At 33.0% G+C, this 15665-nt stretch overlaps 2 protein-coding genes across 4 annotated transcripts; both read left to right on the forward strand.

Annotated features, from left to right (window-relative positions):
• Positions 1-451: 451 nt before the first annotated feature.
• LOC100804548 (calmodulin-binding protein 60 A) lies at positions 452-5406 on the forward strand. 3 transcript variants are annotated; one of them, XM_041015897.1, is made up of 7 exons: positions 452-959; positions 1317-1395; positions 2465-2517; positions 2676-3163; positions 3661-3821; positions 4224-4390; positions 4517-5406. In XM_041015897.1, the coding sequence occupies exons 1-7, from the start codon at positions 886-888 to the stop codon at positions 4548-4550; spliced, it is 1056 nt and encodes a 351-aa protein (XP_040871831.1). In that variant the 5' UTR covers positions 452-885; the 3' UTR covers positions 4551-5406. The 3 variants fall into 3 exon arrangements, with proteins under 3 accessions (XP_040871831.1, XP_006579554.1, XP_040871830.1); XM_006579491.4 differs by having other exon boundaries at positions 453-959; positions 4224-4427; XM_041015896.1 differs by lacking the exon at positions 452-959 and adding an exon at positions 1616-1675 and having other exon boundaries at positions 1315-1395; positions 4224-4427.
• A 4535-nt stretch (positions 5407-9941) lies between these two features.
• On the forward strand, positions 9942-13806 carry LOC100805084 (LIM domain-containing protein WLIM1). Its single transcript, XM_003525441.5, has 5 exons — positions 9942-10273; positions 11739-11835; positions 11932-11972; positions 12114-12200; positions 13380-13806. Exons 1-5 carry the CDS (start codon positions 10136-10138, stop codon positions 13662-13664), a joined length of 648 nt encoding a protein of 215 aa, XP_003525489.1. The 5' UTR covers positions 9942-10135; the 3' UTR covers positions 13665-13806.
• The last annotated feature ends 1859 nt before the right edge of the window (positions 13807-15665 follow it).

Raw genomic sequence — 15665 nt, forward strand, 5'->3', positions numbered from 1 at the left:
TTAACAAAAAGTACAATGTGATTTTTGAAAAAAAAAAGTAGAATATGTTTTTCCACAGACATTCAATACAAAAGCTTTTTATTGTTGCACAATATTTTTAACTTAACATATTTTGAAGGAGTGGATGCCATCCATTACACCAGAATTAGTATTAGTAGAAAACAATATAAAGCTATTTACACAAAATGAATAACCCTTTGGTATTTCTCATGGTAAACCATAGCCAAGAAAAAAAATCAAAAGTTATCATGAGGTTTGAAGGAGGGGGTGATGCGTCAGGTCCTACTACGCCAACGCAACGCAAAACTTAAGAGATGGATATCCCCTCACGGGAAGCGCGTCGAAGGGGATGTGTTATGTTATGTGGGCCCCGTTTTACCAAGTCGTAGAACGCGCTTATGCATGGACCCCACTGAGTCTCCCTAAGCCTCAGATCATGTTCTTCCTTAATTTCACTCACTCCCACTTCGTTCCGTGTCGTGGTTTCCCTTGCCCCTCAACACCCAGTGATGGTGGCGCTGTCGCTGTTGGGGAAAATCCGAATCCAAAAGTGGTAGTAGATGACGAGAAAAGCCCAAGGCGGAGAAGCATCCCAGACGCAAACAAACTCGGACAATGGTTAGAAACATGACACGCAAGTACTGCAAAAAGTAGAAGGAGAGAAGAAGAAGCGCTCTCGCCGCTTTATTCATTTCATTTTTGGACCTTACGGAGACACCCCTCTTTCTTGTCCTCTACCCTTTACTTCTCTCCACACAGTATATATGTTACTTTCTGCTTGGTTTCGTCTTCCTCTCCATCTCTCTCGCACCTCATGTTGCTCGATTTCATCACCACCGCTGCGTAGAACTCTCTTTCTTTCTTCGTCTGTTTCTTCCTTAGACCATGTCGCTCAAGCGCCCCCCCGATGATGGGAAAACTCCAGACGACAAGCGTAGAAAGCCTCCTCCTTTCTCCAGGTGCGTCTCATACTCCCAAACTCATCCAATTGGGGTTTCTTCAATTGCCATCCAATGTCATTAATTTTATTGTCGGCGCCAAAATCCTCGCGTGAATTGCATGTTTGTTTAAATGCCGCACAGAATTGAACCTTGTGTTGATTGTTTAAGCTGAAATGTACACTATTAACATCATTGGATTTGGATGAATTTATGTGTTGCTAAAGAAAAATTGGAGTCATTCCAATAGTGAATGGAAATGACAAATCAAACACACACTAAATGTCGCTATGTACTATATAATTGATTAACAGAACTGTGGAGTTTTTTTTTTTTTTGTTTTGGCATTTGACTTTGATTGTAATGAATAACGTGTAGTGTGGTGCGTGACGTGATGAAGTTACAAGCACTCGGGCATTTGCTGGAGCCAATTCTAGAGCCCTTGGTTCGTAAAGTGGTATGAATTTCCCCTATCTTTACATAATGAATTAGTTGCATTTGTATTTCTGTTATTCAATTTTCTTTTCTGTTTATGCCATTTCATGGAGATATGATACTGTTTATTACTCTTGTGGTTTGTTGATTCTTTGTGGACATGATTGTGCATCTTAGAATAATTGAATTCGTTTAGTTAGAAAATTTAAGTGTTGCTCGTGAGTTACCGCCATGCTTTGCAGGCTGCAGATAACTTGTGTTGCATCCAGTTTATGGTGCCTATTGTTTTTGCCTAACTCCAGGTACCATTTCCACCTTGCAGACAACTGCAGACGGCTTTCTAACTAATCCTTTGTCCATATAAAACATCTGCATGTTAGTTATTCCTCATGCAGTCACATATACTACTTCTGTATTGGATTTTGAGCATGTCGTGTCACAGAAGACTTACAAACAAAGGATTTACTTTAGACCTATTTCATGACTTGTTTAAAAACCTATCATTGGGCTTCAACTATTAGATGCACTGGAACAAGTTTAAAAATATTTAATTTGATAAAAGTGAGCTACTCACCTAGTTTCCTAGATTTGTCTATAAATAAAATGATAAACAAGGAAAAATGAAGGGAAAGAAAACGCTTGAATTTGTTCTCGCACCCTTGTCTCCTAAGTTGCCAACCTTTCTTTTTGGGCTTTGACTGGAACAGTTCATGCCTGAATTTGTTCCTGGAGGACTTACCAAAAATGGGTTTTATGCTTCCATTATCTTGTATATGGAAATCATATATGCCGAGTTACATGAACAAAAGACTAGTTTTAGGTTATGCATTTCATAATTTAATCCTGCACCTTATTATTTTGTGATATTTGTGAGATAAATGAACCAACAACATCAAGTTGTGTTCATATTGTGCTATGAGTGGTAAGTCCAGTAATGCTGCAAAATTTATTTCCCTTTCTAGGTCATTAGTTTTATAAAGAAGTGGATGTGTGATTTTTGAACTGAAATTTGAATTTTGGTCCTGTAAGTGTTAGTTCCACTTTTATTGATAATTGATATCAGATACCAATCATATGTGACCTGTTTACAGGTTAAGGAAGAAGTTGAAGCCGCCCTAAAGAGGCATTTAACCAGCATGAAACAGTAAGAAATAATCTCCTGCTGATTATTTAAATTCCAGTGCCTTGGACATGGTATTGAGCGAAGGGAATGGATTGGGAAAACAAGTTTTAGCTGAATGATTTGAAATTGTTTAGCTTGACTCTAGTTGTTTCTGATGCATCCTTTTCACTTGTTTTCAGGACCTGTGGAAAGGAGTTTCATACTACTGAATTAAGAAATTTGCAGCTGCAGTTTGAAAACAGCATTTGTCTTCCTGTCTTTACAGGAGCTCGAATTGAAGGAGAGGATGGCTCCAACTTAAGAATAAGTTTAGTTGATGCCCTAACAGGGAAGGTTGTTAGTACAGGACCTGAATCGTCAGCTAAGGTGGAAATTGTAGTCCTTGAGGGTGATTTTGAAGAGGAAAGTGAAACTTGGATGCCTGAAGAGTTCAAGAGCAATATTGTGAGAGAGAGGGAAGGAAAAAAGCCTCTTCTTACAGGAGATGTAATTTTATATCTTAAAGATGGGATTGGTATGGTGGGTGAAATTTCATATACAGATAATTCAAGCTGGACAAGGAGCCGTAGGTTCAGACTTGGAGCAAGAGTTGTGGACAACTTTGATGGTGTTGGAATAAGAGAAGCAAAGACAGAATCATTCATTGTCAGGGATCACAGAGGAGAATGTGAGTGTATATATATATATATATAACCCTTATCTGCTTAGATGTATCAAGCTAATGTTTCATATGCTATCAAAATTTACTTTTAGACTAATTTTGAACCCTAAACGGCTGATGTTGTTTATGATATGAAATAAAAAGAATGATGAAATGTTGAACAGCACAAAATACATGCAATTTACATGAATGTGATGGGTTTGCATAACATCTTTCTATGTGGATAAGATAGTAACAAAATCCAGGATACATGCATGCTGTTTACTAGTCTTGATTTATTTTATTTTTTATTCCATATCCATGTGATTTTCTTTTGGTGTAAATAAATTAATTATTTAACTTGCATTCTGTATTTTGTTTTTTGAAAAGAATTGAACGTGTAAAAAACTGAGTCCCTATATCACAGTAAATTTATATAATAGAACATATTTGAGCTTTTCAAGTCACTTGTCAAAACAAGAGAGGGATTTGAACTTAGTTTGAATGTCTATTTTTGGCTGCAGTGTACAAGAAGCACCATCCTCCTAGTCTGTCTGATGAAGTTTGGAGATTGGAAAAAATAGGCAAGGATGGAGCTTTCCACAAGCGCTTGAGTCGGGAAAAGATCCTTACTGTTAGAGAGTTTCTCACACTTCTCAATCTGGATCCAGCAAAGCTGCGCAGTGTAATAATTTAGAGTTTCTTTTACTTGCAAATTGTTCTGATAAATTGTCATTTGAAGGATTTTAGTAAAAACTTTCATTGGGACAGTTTAGTTCACTGTTTGTGTCAACTGTCTAGGCATTTAGATTAGCTTTGTCATTATCAAGTCAGACACCTCCTAGGTAATAGATTTATACATTGATTAGGACATCCCATATTGTTCGTGTTACTGGCATGATTAGGCTCTATGGGAGAATCATTATATAAAACATATACGATCTTATTCTCATCCTCGTATAAATTTATATCACTCCTGTGATTAATCAAAGTTCTGAATGATAAACATTCTAATAATGTCTAGAAATAGCTAAGTACTACCTTTCTCTTGGGCAAATGAATAAATTCATTGCTTGGAAATGTGCAGATACTGGGCACTGGTATGTCTGCAAAGATGTGGGAAGTAACTGTGGAGCATGCTCGAACTTGTGTACTTGATACAACGAGGCACGTGTACTTCCCTTCTAATTCTCAAGAACCTGGTGTGGTCTTCAATGCTGTGGGACAAGTGACAGGACTGCTTTCTGAATGCGAGTATGTCACAGTAGAAAAGCTGACTGAAACTGAAAAGGCATTTATCCCTCATCACCTATTACTTTCCTTACTCTTTCCTTCCTTCTCTTCTCTTTAATAATTAGCAATATGATTTTCCACCATCAGGCTGATGCTCAAAACTCAGTTACTGCTGCATTAAGACAAGGGGAGAAATACACAACTTTTGAAGATGAAGACTCTCTCATGGATGGGTCTTCACACTTAACTAATGTACTCTACTCCCCAAGCTCTCCCAAGACTGAGGGATCAAGTGCCATTTTGGCTCCCCAAAAGACTGGAGGATTCAATTATCCGCCTGCAAGTGCCTCTTCCCCAGATATCATGTCATCCATTTATTCTGTTGGTGGAACTAGTAGCTTGGATGACTATTGCTTGCCTAATTTTGACAGCATGGGCTTTAGATATGATCAGACCCTCAGCTTTCCAGTCCAAGTTTCCAACTCTTTGATCTGTGACACTGATTCAATGGCTCATGCTTTTAGTGATGAAGATCATCTGCAATTTTTTGACACTGATCTTCAATCTCACGTTCAAGCAGATTTACAGGGTGCTATTGATAGCTTCAGGCTGGCACGTCCTACGGCCAATGGTGGTGCACAGAGGAGATGGAGAAAGGTATGCAATGTCCTAAAATGGTTCATGGTTAGGAAACGAGGAAATCAAATACAGGTAAGGTTGTGAAGAACATGAAGTTTCAGTTACTATTGTACATTGTGCCCATGAATGCAGCCAAAAAAATATTCTGTTCCTTTATAGAGATAAGTTATGGTTTCTCTTAGTTGTAAATACATCTATGCATTTGTTCTTATAGCTTGCTAGATATCATAGAATTGCTCTATCCTTTTGTTATTAGGATGTAAATACTTGTATTTTACAGTCAGGAGAGGATTTCTGGTTGATGGCAGATGCTTTGTAATTTCAAGATCCATTGACCTTTATTCTAAATCATATTTTTGTAAGCATGTTTTGTCCAATAAAATCAGTTTTCCCCCTGAGAATGCTGCTTCAAGGTTAAAACTTGATCAGATGTTTGGATGTTCAATACATACGACAGTAAATGTACTCACCCTTTAATTTTGTTTTAATCCAGTAGTCTAATAGTTGGATCAAATAACAAAAACACAGAAGCTACTATCTCCAGATGTGGATCAATTGATTTTAGATGCAGATCCAAACATGCAGTAAAATGAACTTGTTTAATAAAGTGAATTTTTTTTTATTTGTTTACCAATCTCTTTGTTTGAGGATAAAGAACTTCATTTTACTTGGAAAAAGAGAAACTGATATGAGCTATGGAAGAATATGTCACCCTACTCTACAAGCTATTCCTGGGGCTGAATTGCAGAATAATTTGAAGGATCATAGGCATCAATTTTAAGTTTCAAGGGTGTTAAACAAAGATAAAAGTTGTTTAAAAAAATTACTTAAAAAGTTAGCTAAAAGTTAAAAAATTAACTTATTAAATTATAAGTTTTTGGTAAAACTAGCTATTGAAGTAATTAAAAAATATAAAATGACATAAAAACAATAAATTTATTATTTATTTTAAAAAGATAATCAGAAAATTTAATAAATGTATTAAAGATAAAAATGAAAAAAATATTAAAAGTATTTCAAATTATGCAAAAAAATTACTAAAGAAAACTTGAATACCTTAAACTAGTAAAAAAAATTAAAAATTAATTAAAATGTCTTATCAAATATAACTAATTAAAAAAAATTAAAAATTAATTAAAATGTCTTATCAAATATAACTAATAAAGGGGGATGCAATTTGGTACACAGCGGTGCATGGATCTGAGTGATTTGGTTGGGATGAAATAAAATGATGTTTCGGCAAAAGGAAATACAATTCATGAGATTTTGGAGGCTTTGCAAGTATCAGTGTGTTAGGTTCAGAAGGAAAAGGTTTTTATTTTCACTATAATCGTGGATATTAAACCCAGTGGTTTGTTTTTATGGGATGGTACCTCACGAAAATGAATAGACGAGAAGGGTGCACAGAATGACAAATTATGTGTGATAGTAGCTTCGTTGAATGGTCTCGGAGACAAATATCGAGGGGCGAGGTTTGTTGGGGTGTTTTCATTTTGGTGTTATAGGGTTGGGCTTTTTGTCAAATATGGCTGGTGGGGACAATTTCAAATGTGAAAAGTGTTCATAATTTTATCATTTTTGTCATATAATTATTTGAGGGGCTTCAGTTAAGAGATAGAGGAGTCGGAATGGTTTTTGAACAGTTAAATACAAAATTCTAGAAATAGAATCAAGCTTTGTCTAAATGTTTGAGTTTGATAATCATGTTGATTGGAATCGTTACCTGGTGCTGGCAAAGATCTTTAGTATCTCAGTTAATCATAAAGCCTGGGATTGTTTAGAATGGAACAATGAGGATGTTTACGTGGCTCTTTCATAATAAAATGGGCCGGTGATATATTCATAAAATCTAATTAAGCTCTTATCTATGATTATCCAGCCTCACAGTCACTGACGCGCCTCATATGAAAGTTATTACTTTATTTTCAGTCAATCTGCAATTATTGGGAGGGCAATCATGAATAAGGATAAGTTTATAATACATTACTATGCACCACGAATGACCAATTTCTTTGTTATTTTATACCGATAAAATTTTAAATGCTCAAAATGTTTCTTTTTTTATTAGGAAATCGATGGCTTTTTTTTTTTTTAATTATGTCTGGAAGTTGGTTTTTTGGAAAATGACTTCCCAGCATGTAATTTTTGATTTATGCGGGGGAATAAGTTTGGATTTTTTTCAAGTTTTCCTACACCGAGAGATTTTTTTTAGTTTGTTAATATCATGAAATGAAGTACCAAGGATAATTCAATTGGTTGTTGAACATAATACATGAGATATTATAAACTTTTCTATCATATCTTCGATTTCTATTGATATAAGAAAAAAAATCATGAAATGGCATGGAATTGGAGTAAGGAATTGGAGGTTAGAATATCATGTGTATAGAGAAACAAATGTGGCGATTACTTGGCTCATTTAGCTCATACAGGATCTTGGGTTACATATTTTAGATACACCCCCTGGACCCTATAGGATTTGCTTGTAACTTCTTCAAGTAAAAATGAAACGAAGATATTGAATGGAGTTCTAAACAAACAATGCGATTTTAAAAAATAAATAAATTCCATGGCTTTGAAAATCAATAATATGATGTCTTTTTATACAATAAAACAGTAGGAGTGTTATTTTCATATACTGTAAGTATAAGAATTTTACACTGTTAGTTTATAAAAAATGATATCGATAAGTATAATTTTAAAAATAAAAATTATTTTCAAAAAATAAAAAAAACACTCAAAGCACTATCTTATATTTATCATAACAAACTTAAAAGAAATTAAAATATATAATTATTTTTATTTAAAACATTATAAATTTTCAAATTAAATTAAATAATTTAAAAATATCTAATATATATTTTTTATATTAAAAAATTGATTCTCCCATCTGTCCAAGTGTCCATGTTGGCGCCTATACACTAGCAGATGCTGCCACGTGCATTTTATAGTGTGGTTGCCAGGTTTCAAAAGTCATGATCAATAAATGTATTATTTGCTAAAGTAGTGGTATTTGTTTATATTACAGCATGCAAAATACCTTAGCTGCTTAGTTCAACCAATCTGGCTTCGTAGTTAGTACAGTTTACATGAATTGTCAACATCATTAAAGTCACAAGAAGTTTGAACAAGTACAAGAATATATGCTTGCAATAATTCATTCTCTCCATTAACAAAAAAAATATTCTTACGGGTGTTCTTTATAAGGTATATGATTATCTATCATGTTTATGTATCATATCACATATATTTAAACATTAGGAACCTTCAATTTTCGTATGTTTAATTTTTCTTAACTCTACTTTTAGTAACTTTCAAAATATTCGTTAAAGTTTAAGCAAGCTGCAGTTGATAATTTGCAGGTGTATAGATTTTATTTACTAGTCTTTATCTAGATATATGATAATGATAGTACGAGACTCTCAAATAAGTTCATGTGTGGTTTATAAAAAAGAAGTTCATGTGTGATTTCAAAAATAAAGTCTATCAAGATGATGATGGTACGAGATCGAGGCTCAAATGAAGTTAAAATATAATTATTTTCTTTGCTAAAAAGAACTTCCTTAAAACTATAAAAAAAAGTTTTTTTAAACTTCAAAATAAATTAATTCAAACATTAAAATATTTGACAATCACATTAATTAAGGCACCTTTTTTTTAAAAATGTTTAAACTTTTTTTTTTTACAAAAATTAAATAAATTCTTTAAAAAATACATAAAAATAACTTTAATTATTTTCTTGAACACTAGAAAGAGTAGCTTCTAAAATTAAATGAAAATTAATCATAAAAAGAGTTTTTCAAATTTATTCAAATACACCTAATTTCTTATATTTGTTTTAATTAAGATTTAGGCACATATATTTCTTACAATTGACCTTAACATGCTAGAAAAACAAAAGTATTTTTTTCAACAATTTAAAAGTGTTTATTTAATGACGTTTAAAAGATTTAGGCACCTCAGTAAAAAAAAAAAAGATTTAGGCACCTATGCTTGCAGCAATAGTGGGTAATAAAAAGTTTGAAGAAAAATAAGATAAAAAAAAAACAATGCTCAAAAAGAATTATTTGTACAAACGCCAAACGAGATAAAAGGGAGAGAGGGTACCCCTAGTATTTGATTACATTACTCTCAATTAAAATGATGGGTCAGAGTCATTTACTTTGAATTCTTGAATTGTTCATGCACCCAACCTTTTTTACTTAAAAAAAAAGTCAGATCTTTCGGCCAATCAACTTTTTTACAAATTAGATTTTTAAAAGCCAACAGAAATTTTGATAAATACCCTTCTCAAGTCACTATTTTATTATTTTACTTTTCTGCATACACAACTGGAAAACAAATGCCATTGAGATTATTCACTTATGTTTTCAGTGTTTAATTTAAAGTTAGATATAAAAAAAAAATCATTTGCAATTTGAACTAAAAAAGTTAATTATTTTTACTGTTGATTGGTAAGTATCCAAGGTAATTCTCATCACCCAATTTAGTTAGTTTGAATCTATGCAGAAACTAGAATGAAAGCCACATCAGCTCTCTGCCATCAGATAAAAATGTCAATCCACCTGAATAACATGACATAACATTGAATGATAAAGACATGTACATGGTACATACAAGACAAGGTCCAATAGCTAAGCTTGATTTCTTAAGTATAGTGATAGAAGTTTAATTTTCTAATCGTACGTATAGAAATTTTTTTGCTAAAAGAGATAAAACCAATTTGAATGTTTTCTATGTTTTAAAAAGAATTAATCTTCGCCTATCAGTCGAGAAATATCTTGGTGCAGATAAAAAAAAAATGTGCATAGTACATACATATATATCTGTCTTAGTTGATGGTAGAATGGTCATTTCAGCAGAGGCTCTGCCAGTGCCATGGGTGGCCCAAAGCCGCATCAGCTAGCCCCAAATCAAATCATCAAACCGGCCATTATGAATACATACAGCTAACATTGTTATTATTTGTCTTTTGTTCAAGTCTTTTAATATAGACCAATGGACAATTGAACATGATCGCGACCCAATTTCCAAATTTACCCATCACAGAATTTTGGAGAAAGAAAAAAATACAAGGAAGAAAGAAAGTCTTCAACCTCTATTCAATTCTCCAAGTGGGATTTTGAGATGGCATCATTTGCAGGCACTACCCAGAAGTGCACAGCATGTGAAAAGAAAGTGTATTGGGTGGAACAGCTCACTGCTGACAACAAGGTGTACCACAAATCTTGCTTCAGATGTCACCACTGCAAGGGCACCCTCAAGGTGAGACCAAAAAAACATAGGAGTAGGATCATGCTCTTAAAATTTAAATTGAGTTTTCTTTGCTTGGATCAATGCTTCATATGAGCTTTCACTCTTAGATTAGTCACTCGATCGGTTCTTTTATTTTCTTCTTTTGGATTGATGATGCTTTTAGTTTATGCTTCCGTGCATGTTGAGCTTTATGAGGATATTTTGCTAAAGAAGACCTGCTAGAATATTTATTCTGTTTCTAGTAATAATCATACAACGTGACTTGAGTCAGATAGGAAAAAGGAGCAATGTAGTCATAGAATTAAGGATTAAGATAGACCAGACCAGAAATGATGATATGATATCTATTGGATGTTAGTGAGGAAGGAAGATCCAGTGTCGTCAATAACAGGTAGAGAATAGAGAGACTGAATATGAAGAATGTGTCCCTGAGTAGGGAAGAGACCAAATGAATCCATGTGGCAAATTCTTATCATAAATGTAGAATAAAGGACATTCTTGTTGACATAAGTTCAGATCAATTACTTAGCTCCTATTTGTACTTCCTTTCAAAGAGTGCTTAACACTCTTCTCCAGATGTCATTCTTCACTGCTTTGCATTTCGAAATTTTTTAAGAGCCCAATTTCTTGTCCCATATGATCATGCATTTCCGTCTTTAGGCATGACCATGCAGGAAAAACTTAATTTTCTCAAAAGATATGATCATGCATTTCCATCCGGATGCATTTTCCTTTGTTTTGTCAACTTTGCCATAAATAGCAGTAACGGTAGTAAATGGTAGTATGCACTTAACTATAAGAAACTACTCTCAGATGCGTTATTTATGATTATTTTTGTATTTTTCTATAATTTTCACATTATACTTATTGTAATTTAAGAATTCATATTACCCTAAAAAATATAAAGAATTCATATCTGGATCTGAAAGCATACCATTTATCTAACTGCTATCTTGTTCAGCGATGTCTGAGCTTGCGATGCACATTACATTTATTCATTTAGATGGGTGTTCAGCTGACTAAATAAATTTTAGTAGTTTTTTTTTTTTTCTTTTTCAACTTTGAATCTGTAACTGTAAGCCAATCACATGAGCCACTGACTTGCTGTATGGATTAAAGTTTGTGACGACTTTCTACTCCGTTATTTGTTTGGGAATTTTGTTTTTTCTTAAAATATTTATTACAGTATTTTAGAAAAAAAAATATTAATTATTTTTCAACAGTATTTTTCTCATTGAATATTGTTGGTCCTAAATGTTAATTAATTCACAACTATAATATAATGTTTTATAATGAGGACATTTTAATAAAATATATTTTTTCGAAGTAGTTAATAGTTCTTTTAAATGTATATATTATCTTAAAAGATAAATAATTTGAGACAGAGGAAACAATTTCTACTACCAGAATTTTGAAATAGAAAAAAATATTGTGCATAAATTCTTAATCATCTTTTCCTCGTGCATCCCTGCAGCTGAGTAATTATTGTTCCTTTGAGGGTGTCCTATACTGTAAGCCTCATTTCCATCAACTGTTTAAGATGACTGGCAGCTTGGACAAAAGTTTTGAAGGTGAATTAATGCTATATAGTTTGTTTCTTAAGTACCATAAATACTTTTTTTTATTTCTAACAATAAAATACTGGCAACTTGTATTCATGCTTGTAGGTGTTCCAAGAAGTGTTAGAGTGGAAAGATCTGCTGATCAGGTTTTTACACATTCTTAATACACACAAAGTATTTCTTTTTCATCCTTAGGAGTCCGGATTTATAATTAGTGTTTGTAAAGGTAATTGCCACTTGTCTTTTTAATTTATTTCCTTTTATATTGTCTCTTGGGAATTCTACAGGTCCAAACCAACAAGGTTTCAAGATTATTCTCTGGAACACAAGAAAAGTGTGTTGGTTGCAAGAAAACAGTGTACCCAATTGAAAAGGTATATAATTACTATGATAGATCATAGATATTAGATAGTGTGTTGTTAGTTCTCATCTTGTTAGTAATTTTGAATCTTCCCATTGAAAAATGCTTTTCTAGAATAAGTGTCTTTAAAACGAACAATTAAATTATTTTTTTTATCCGAAACCATTAAGAATCTATCTACCTTAAATTTTAATAGATTAATATCATGATACACTTGAATTAAATTAATAGCAGATACATTCTTAGCGCTTACCTTAAAGCAAATTCACTTTGAAAGATACTATTTAGATTAGACCAAGGCTCCTTGTATTCTTTGGTATAATTTTAGACCTTTAATTAACACATGGATGGAGATACAAGATTATTAGCTTAATATTATTAAACATAGAAGTAGAACTAGAAACAGAAATATAAAATCATGATACAGAGAGCCTATGGAGTAAACGATGGCTTGAAACCATAGGAACCTCAGCTTAAGTAAAAATTCGAGTCAAATTTGCCATTGGCCTCCTATTTTCTGAAGTCTAATACCAAGTTAGTATAAGTGTATAAGTATTTGAAAAAGGGGTAAATAAAAGAATTGAAGACCCAGAAATAACAGCAAAAATAACACAGTCCACAGTAGCGGAAATTGTCCAATGGGTCTAGATAACTTGCATTGCAAATTTTAGTGTTTTTTTCTTCTTAATTTGCAGCTTTTCACTAACTTTGCTTATGATCTCATCATTAGTTCTAAGCTCGGGTAAAGAAGGACAATTGCGTTAATTTGGTTCTCCACAACCAATATAAAACTTGTCAAAAATTCCAAATATGAACATTCACGACGAATAATGTATGAACAAATACATAAATATCACACTATTTTTACTTATTTATTATTTTCATGGTTTTGTAAAGGAAATGCTAAACAAAATCACAAAAGCAAAATAAATTATAAACAATATGATATTATTTTTGTAACAGCTAGTGAAAACGAATCAATCATAAATGAAAACAGATCAATGGTACCCCTAGTCCTAGATATGCCAATTCAAATAAAAGCGTGTCAATAAACAACAAAATGAAAAACCTAGTGTAAACACTTAAAACCACATTAGATCTACTAAGACCATTAATTATCCTAGATCATATATATCATGTTGTTGGCCTCCAACTGTCTCTATTTGACTGATGGCGCAGTTCTTTTTTTCAGGTGGCTGTTGATGGTAAATCTTACCACAAGTCTTGTTTTAGGTGCACCCATGGAGGTTGTGTAATAAGCCCATCAAATTATATTGCCCATGAACATCGTCTTTATTGTAGACACCACCATACTCAGCTCTTCAAGCAGAAGGGCAACTTCAGTCAATTAGACAAGCATGAAAATGTCCAAGTCATCACTGAGATCACAATAACACAACACACTGAGAACACAACACAACATCCGGATCCGAGTAATGGCAATACTGATACAACTCCAGCTGAGGAATCTAGTTAGGCATCAATTAGACTGTTACAGTACCAAATTCTAGTTTGTTTTGTTATGTTTGTTACAATATTTGTGAGGCAAGCTTGTAACAAGATATTTAATTTTATGATTTTTTTTTGGTTGTTTAGAATTGAGAAGTAATTAATATGTATCTTGGTATTATTCTAATAAACTATATATTGATGGATATATTAACTAAAGTTAAATCTAGTATAAGGAATTAGCTTCTCCCAACACAACTAATTAAGTTATAAATTTCTTACTATAGAGATGACCATATTTATATCTAATAGTATCTCAAATAGGATTGTTTTTTAAAGAGGAAAAAAAATATTGGTGCATCTTTATTATGCTTTATTTTTTATTCAAAATATAAACTTCATGTATGTTATTTTTCATTTCTAGAATCAAATTTAGTCCTCGGCAAATGTCCAGGTTTTCATTTTAAGATTTACAAGATTTGGACTTTGTACGCATATATAGCTAATACAGTTTTGAGTGTACGTGAGTTGTAAACATGTTTATGGCCGAGTAATCCGCAACCACTCTAGTTGCCCTGCGTATGTGGGATTTGTTTCCCAAGAAAAAGATCATAAACACTTTTCTCATTTATTTGATTCATTGGTGCAGACCGGGAAAAGGATTTAACAATGAATGGCATGCAAGTTAACTTCATCAATCATCAGTCATCACCTAAACGTTTTGCGAAGGGGTACATGTCACTTGGAGAGAAAAAAAATCTAAAAAATCATACATTATCAGTCAAACTTTGAAGGCGGTTTCTTAATTTGTTTACTAGCTGTTAGTTTCTGCTGTCCAAATATGATTGGTCTCTTTCTGTACATGTACACTTTCAGACCAAGCAATGTTTGGTTGAATTTGCTTCCAACAAAAATTATCATCTCTTAGGAACCCATAATTTTAAAAAATAAAAAAAGAGACAAAATAGACATCCACTTCCTCTTTTTCAGGGTATGTATATCACTGCATACATGCCTCTCTCGCTAGTATTCTTGTGGAACTGTTCTGTGAAAGAGATGATACAAACTAAAGACCCAAACACATATAACTGCAATCTGGAAAGAGAAAAGGCACGTTTTGCTCGAATATCTATGCGTATCCTCCATGATTGTTCATCATATAGAGAGAAAATAAAGTGAAAAAAAAAGGAAATAATAATAGACAAACAAAAAGCAAGAAAGAATGCAGTGTGGCTGATGTTATGGATTTTTTAAACACTAAGAAAAGCACTTTGGGGGAAGAAAAGTTAAAGAAGCCAAATATTGGTGGGCCGTGTGTGGAAGGAATTCTATGTAGTCTATGATGGAATCTTGAGACCCCTCGTGCAGTGCAACTAATTTCATGCGTAGGAAGTGCACGAGTGGTGAGCTGGTTGCAATTGTCCTATTCTATAGTTCTTTCTTTCTTGTTTTTTTTTTTTAATATGAGTTGATGCAATATCTTTAAGCCAGGGAAAGAAAACAATTAAAAAAAGACAAAGCAAAAATAAAGGGTGTCTTTTGCTTTATTACTAGCATTAGACGGAGAGAAAGTATTGGTAGGAATAATGCAATGGGCCATGGGAAAAAGAAAAAAAATTCTTCTGCTTCTTAATGCAACAAAAAATATCCCTGGGGTGTCATGGATGTCTAAAGTGATGAACTGCACAGGCACATTGATTGCAAGTATTTTAAAGTAAACCTTGTGTTGTGTCACATCCTTCCTTCTCGTCACTCCTTTTACTTTTCATTTGGACTCCACACATTGTTTATCTTACTACTACTAGTTTTCTTCACACTGATTAAGGGTTATTCTTATAATTTTAAAAATACACAAGTGGTTGGACACAACCAAGCTCTTGCCCCATCTGAACTATTTCTTGATACATCAATGATACTGTTCAAATATAATGTATTTTTTTTATTTGCTTTGTGTAGTTTTTTGGTTTATTGAATGTGAGAGTTAAGGTTAAGCTTCAACCGAAGAAAACAGTAACAATAACTGTACATC

This window comes from Glycine max, chromosome 5, assembly GCF_000004515.6.
Source record: "Glycine max cultivar Williams 82 chromosome 5, Glycine_max_v4.0, whole genome shotgun sequence".
Lineage (NCBI taxonomy): Eukaryota > Viridiplantae > Streptophyta > Magnoliopsida > Fabales > Fabaceae > Glycine > Glycine max.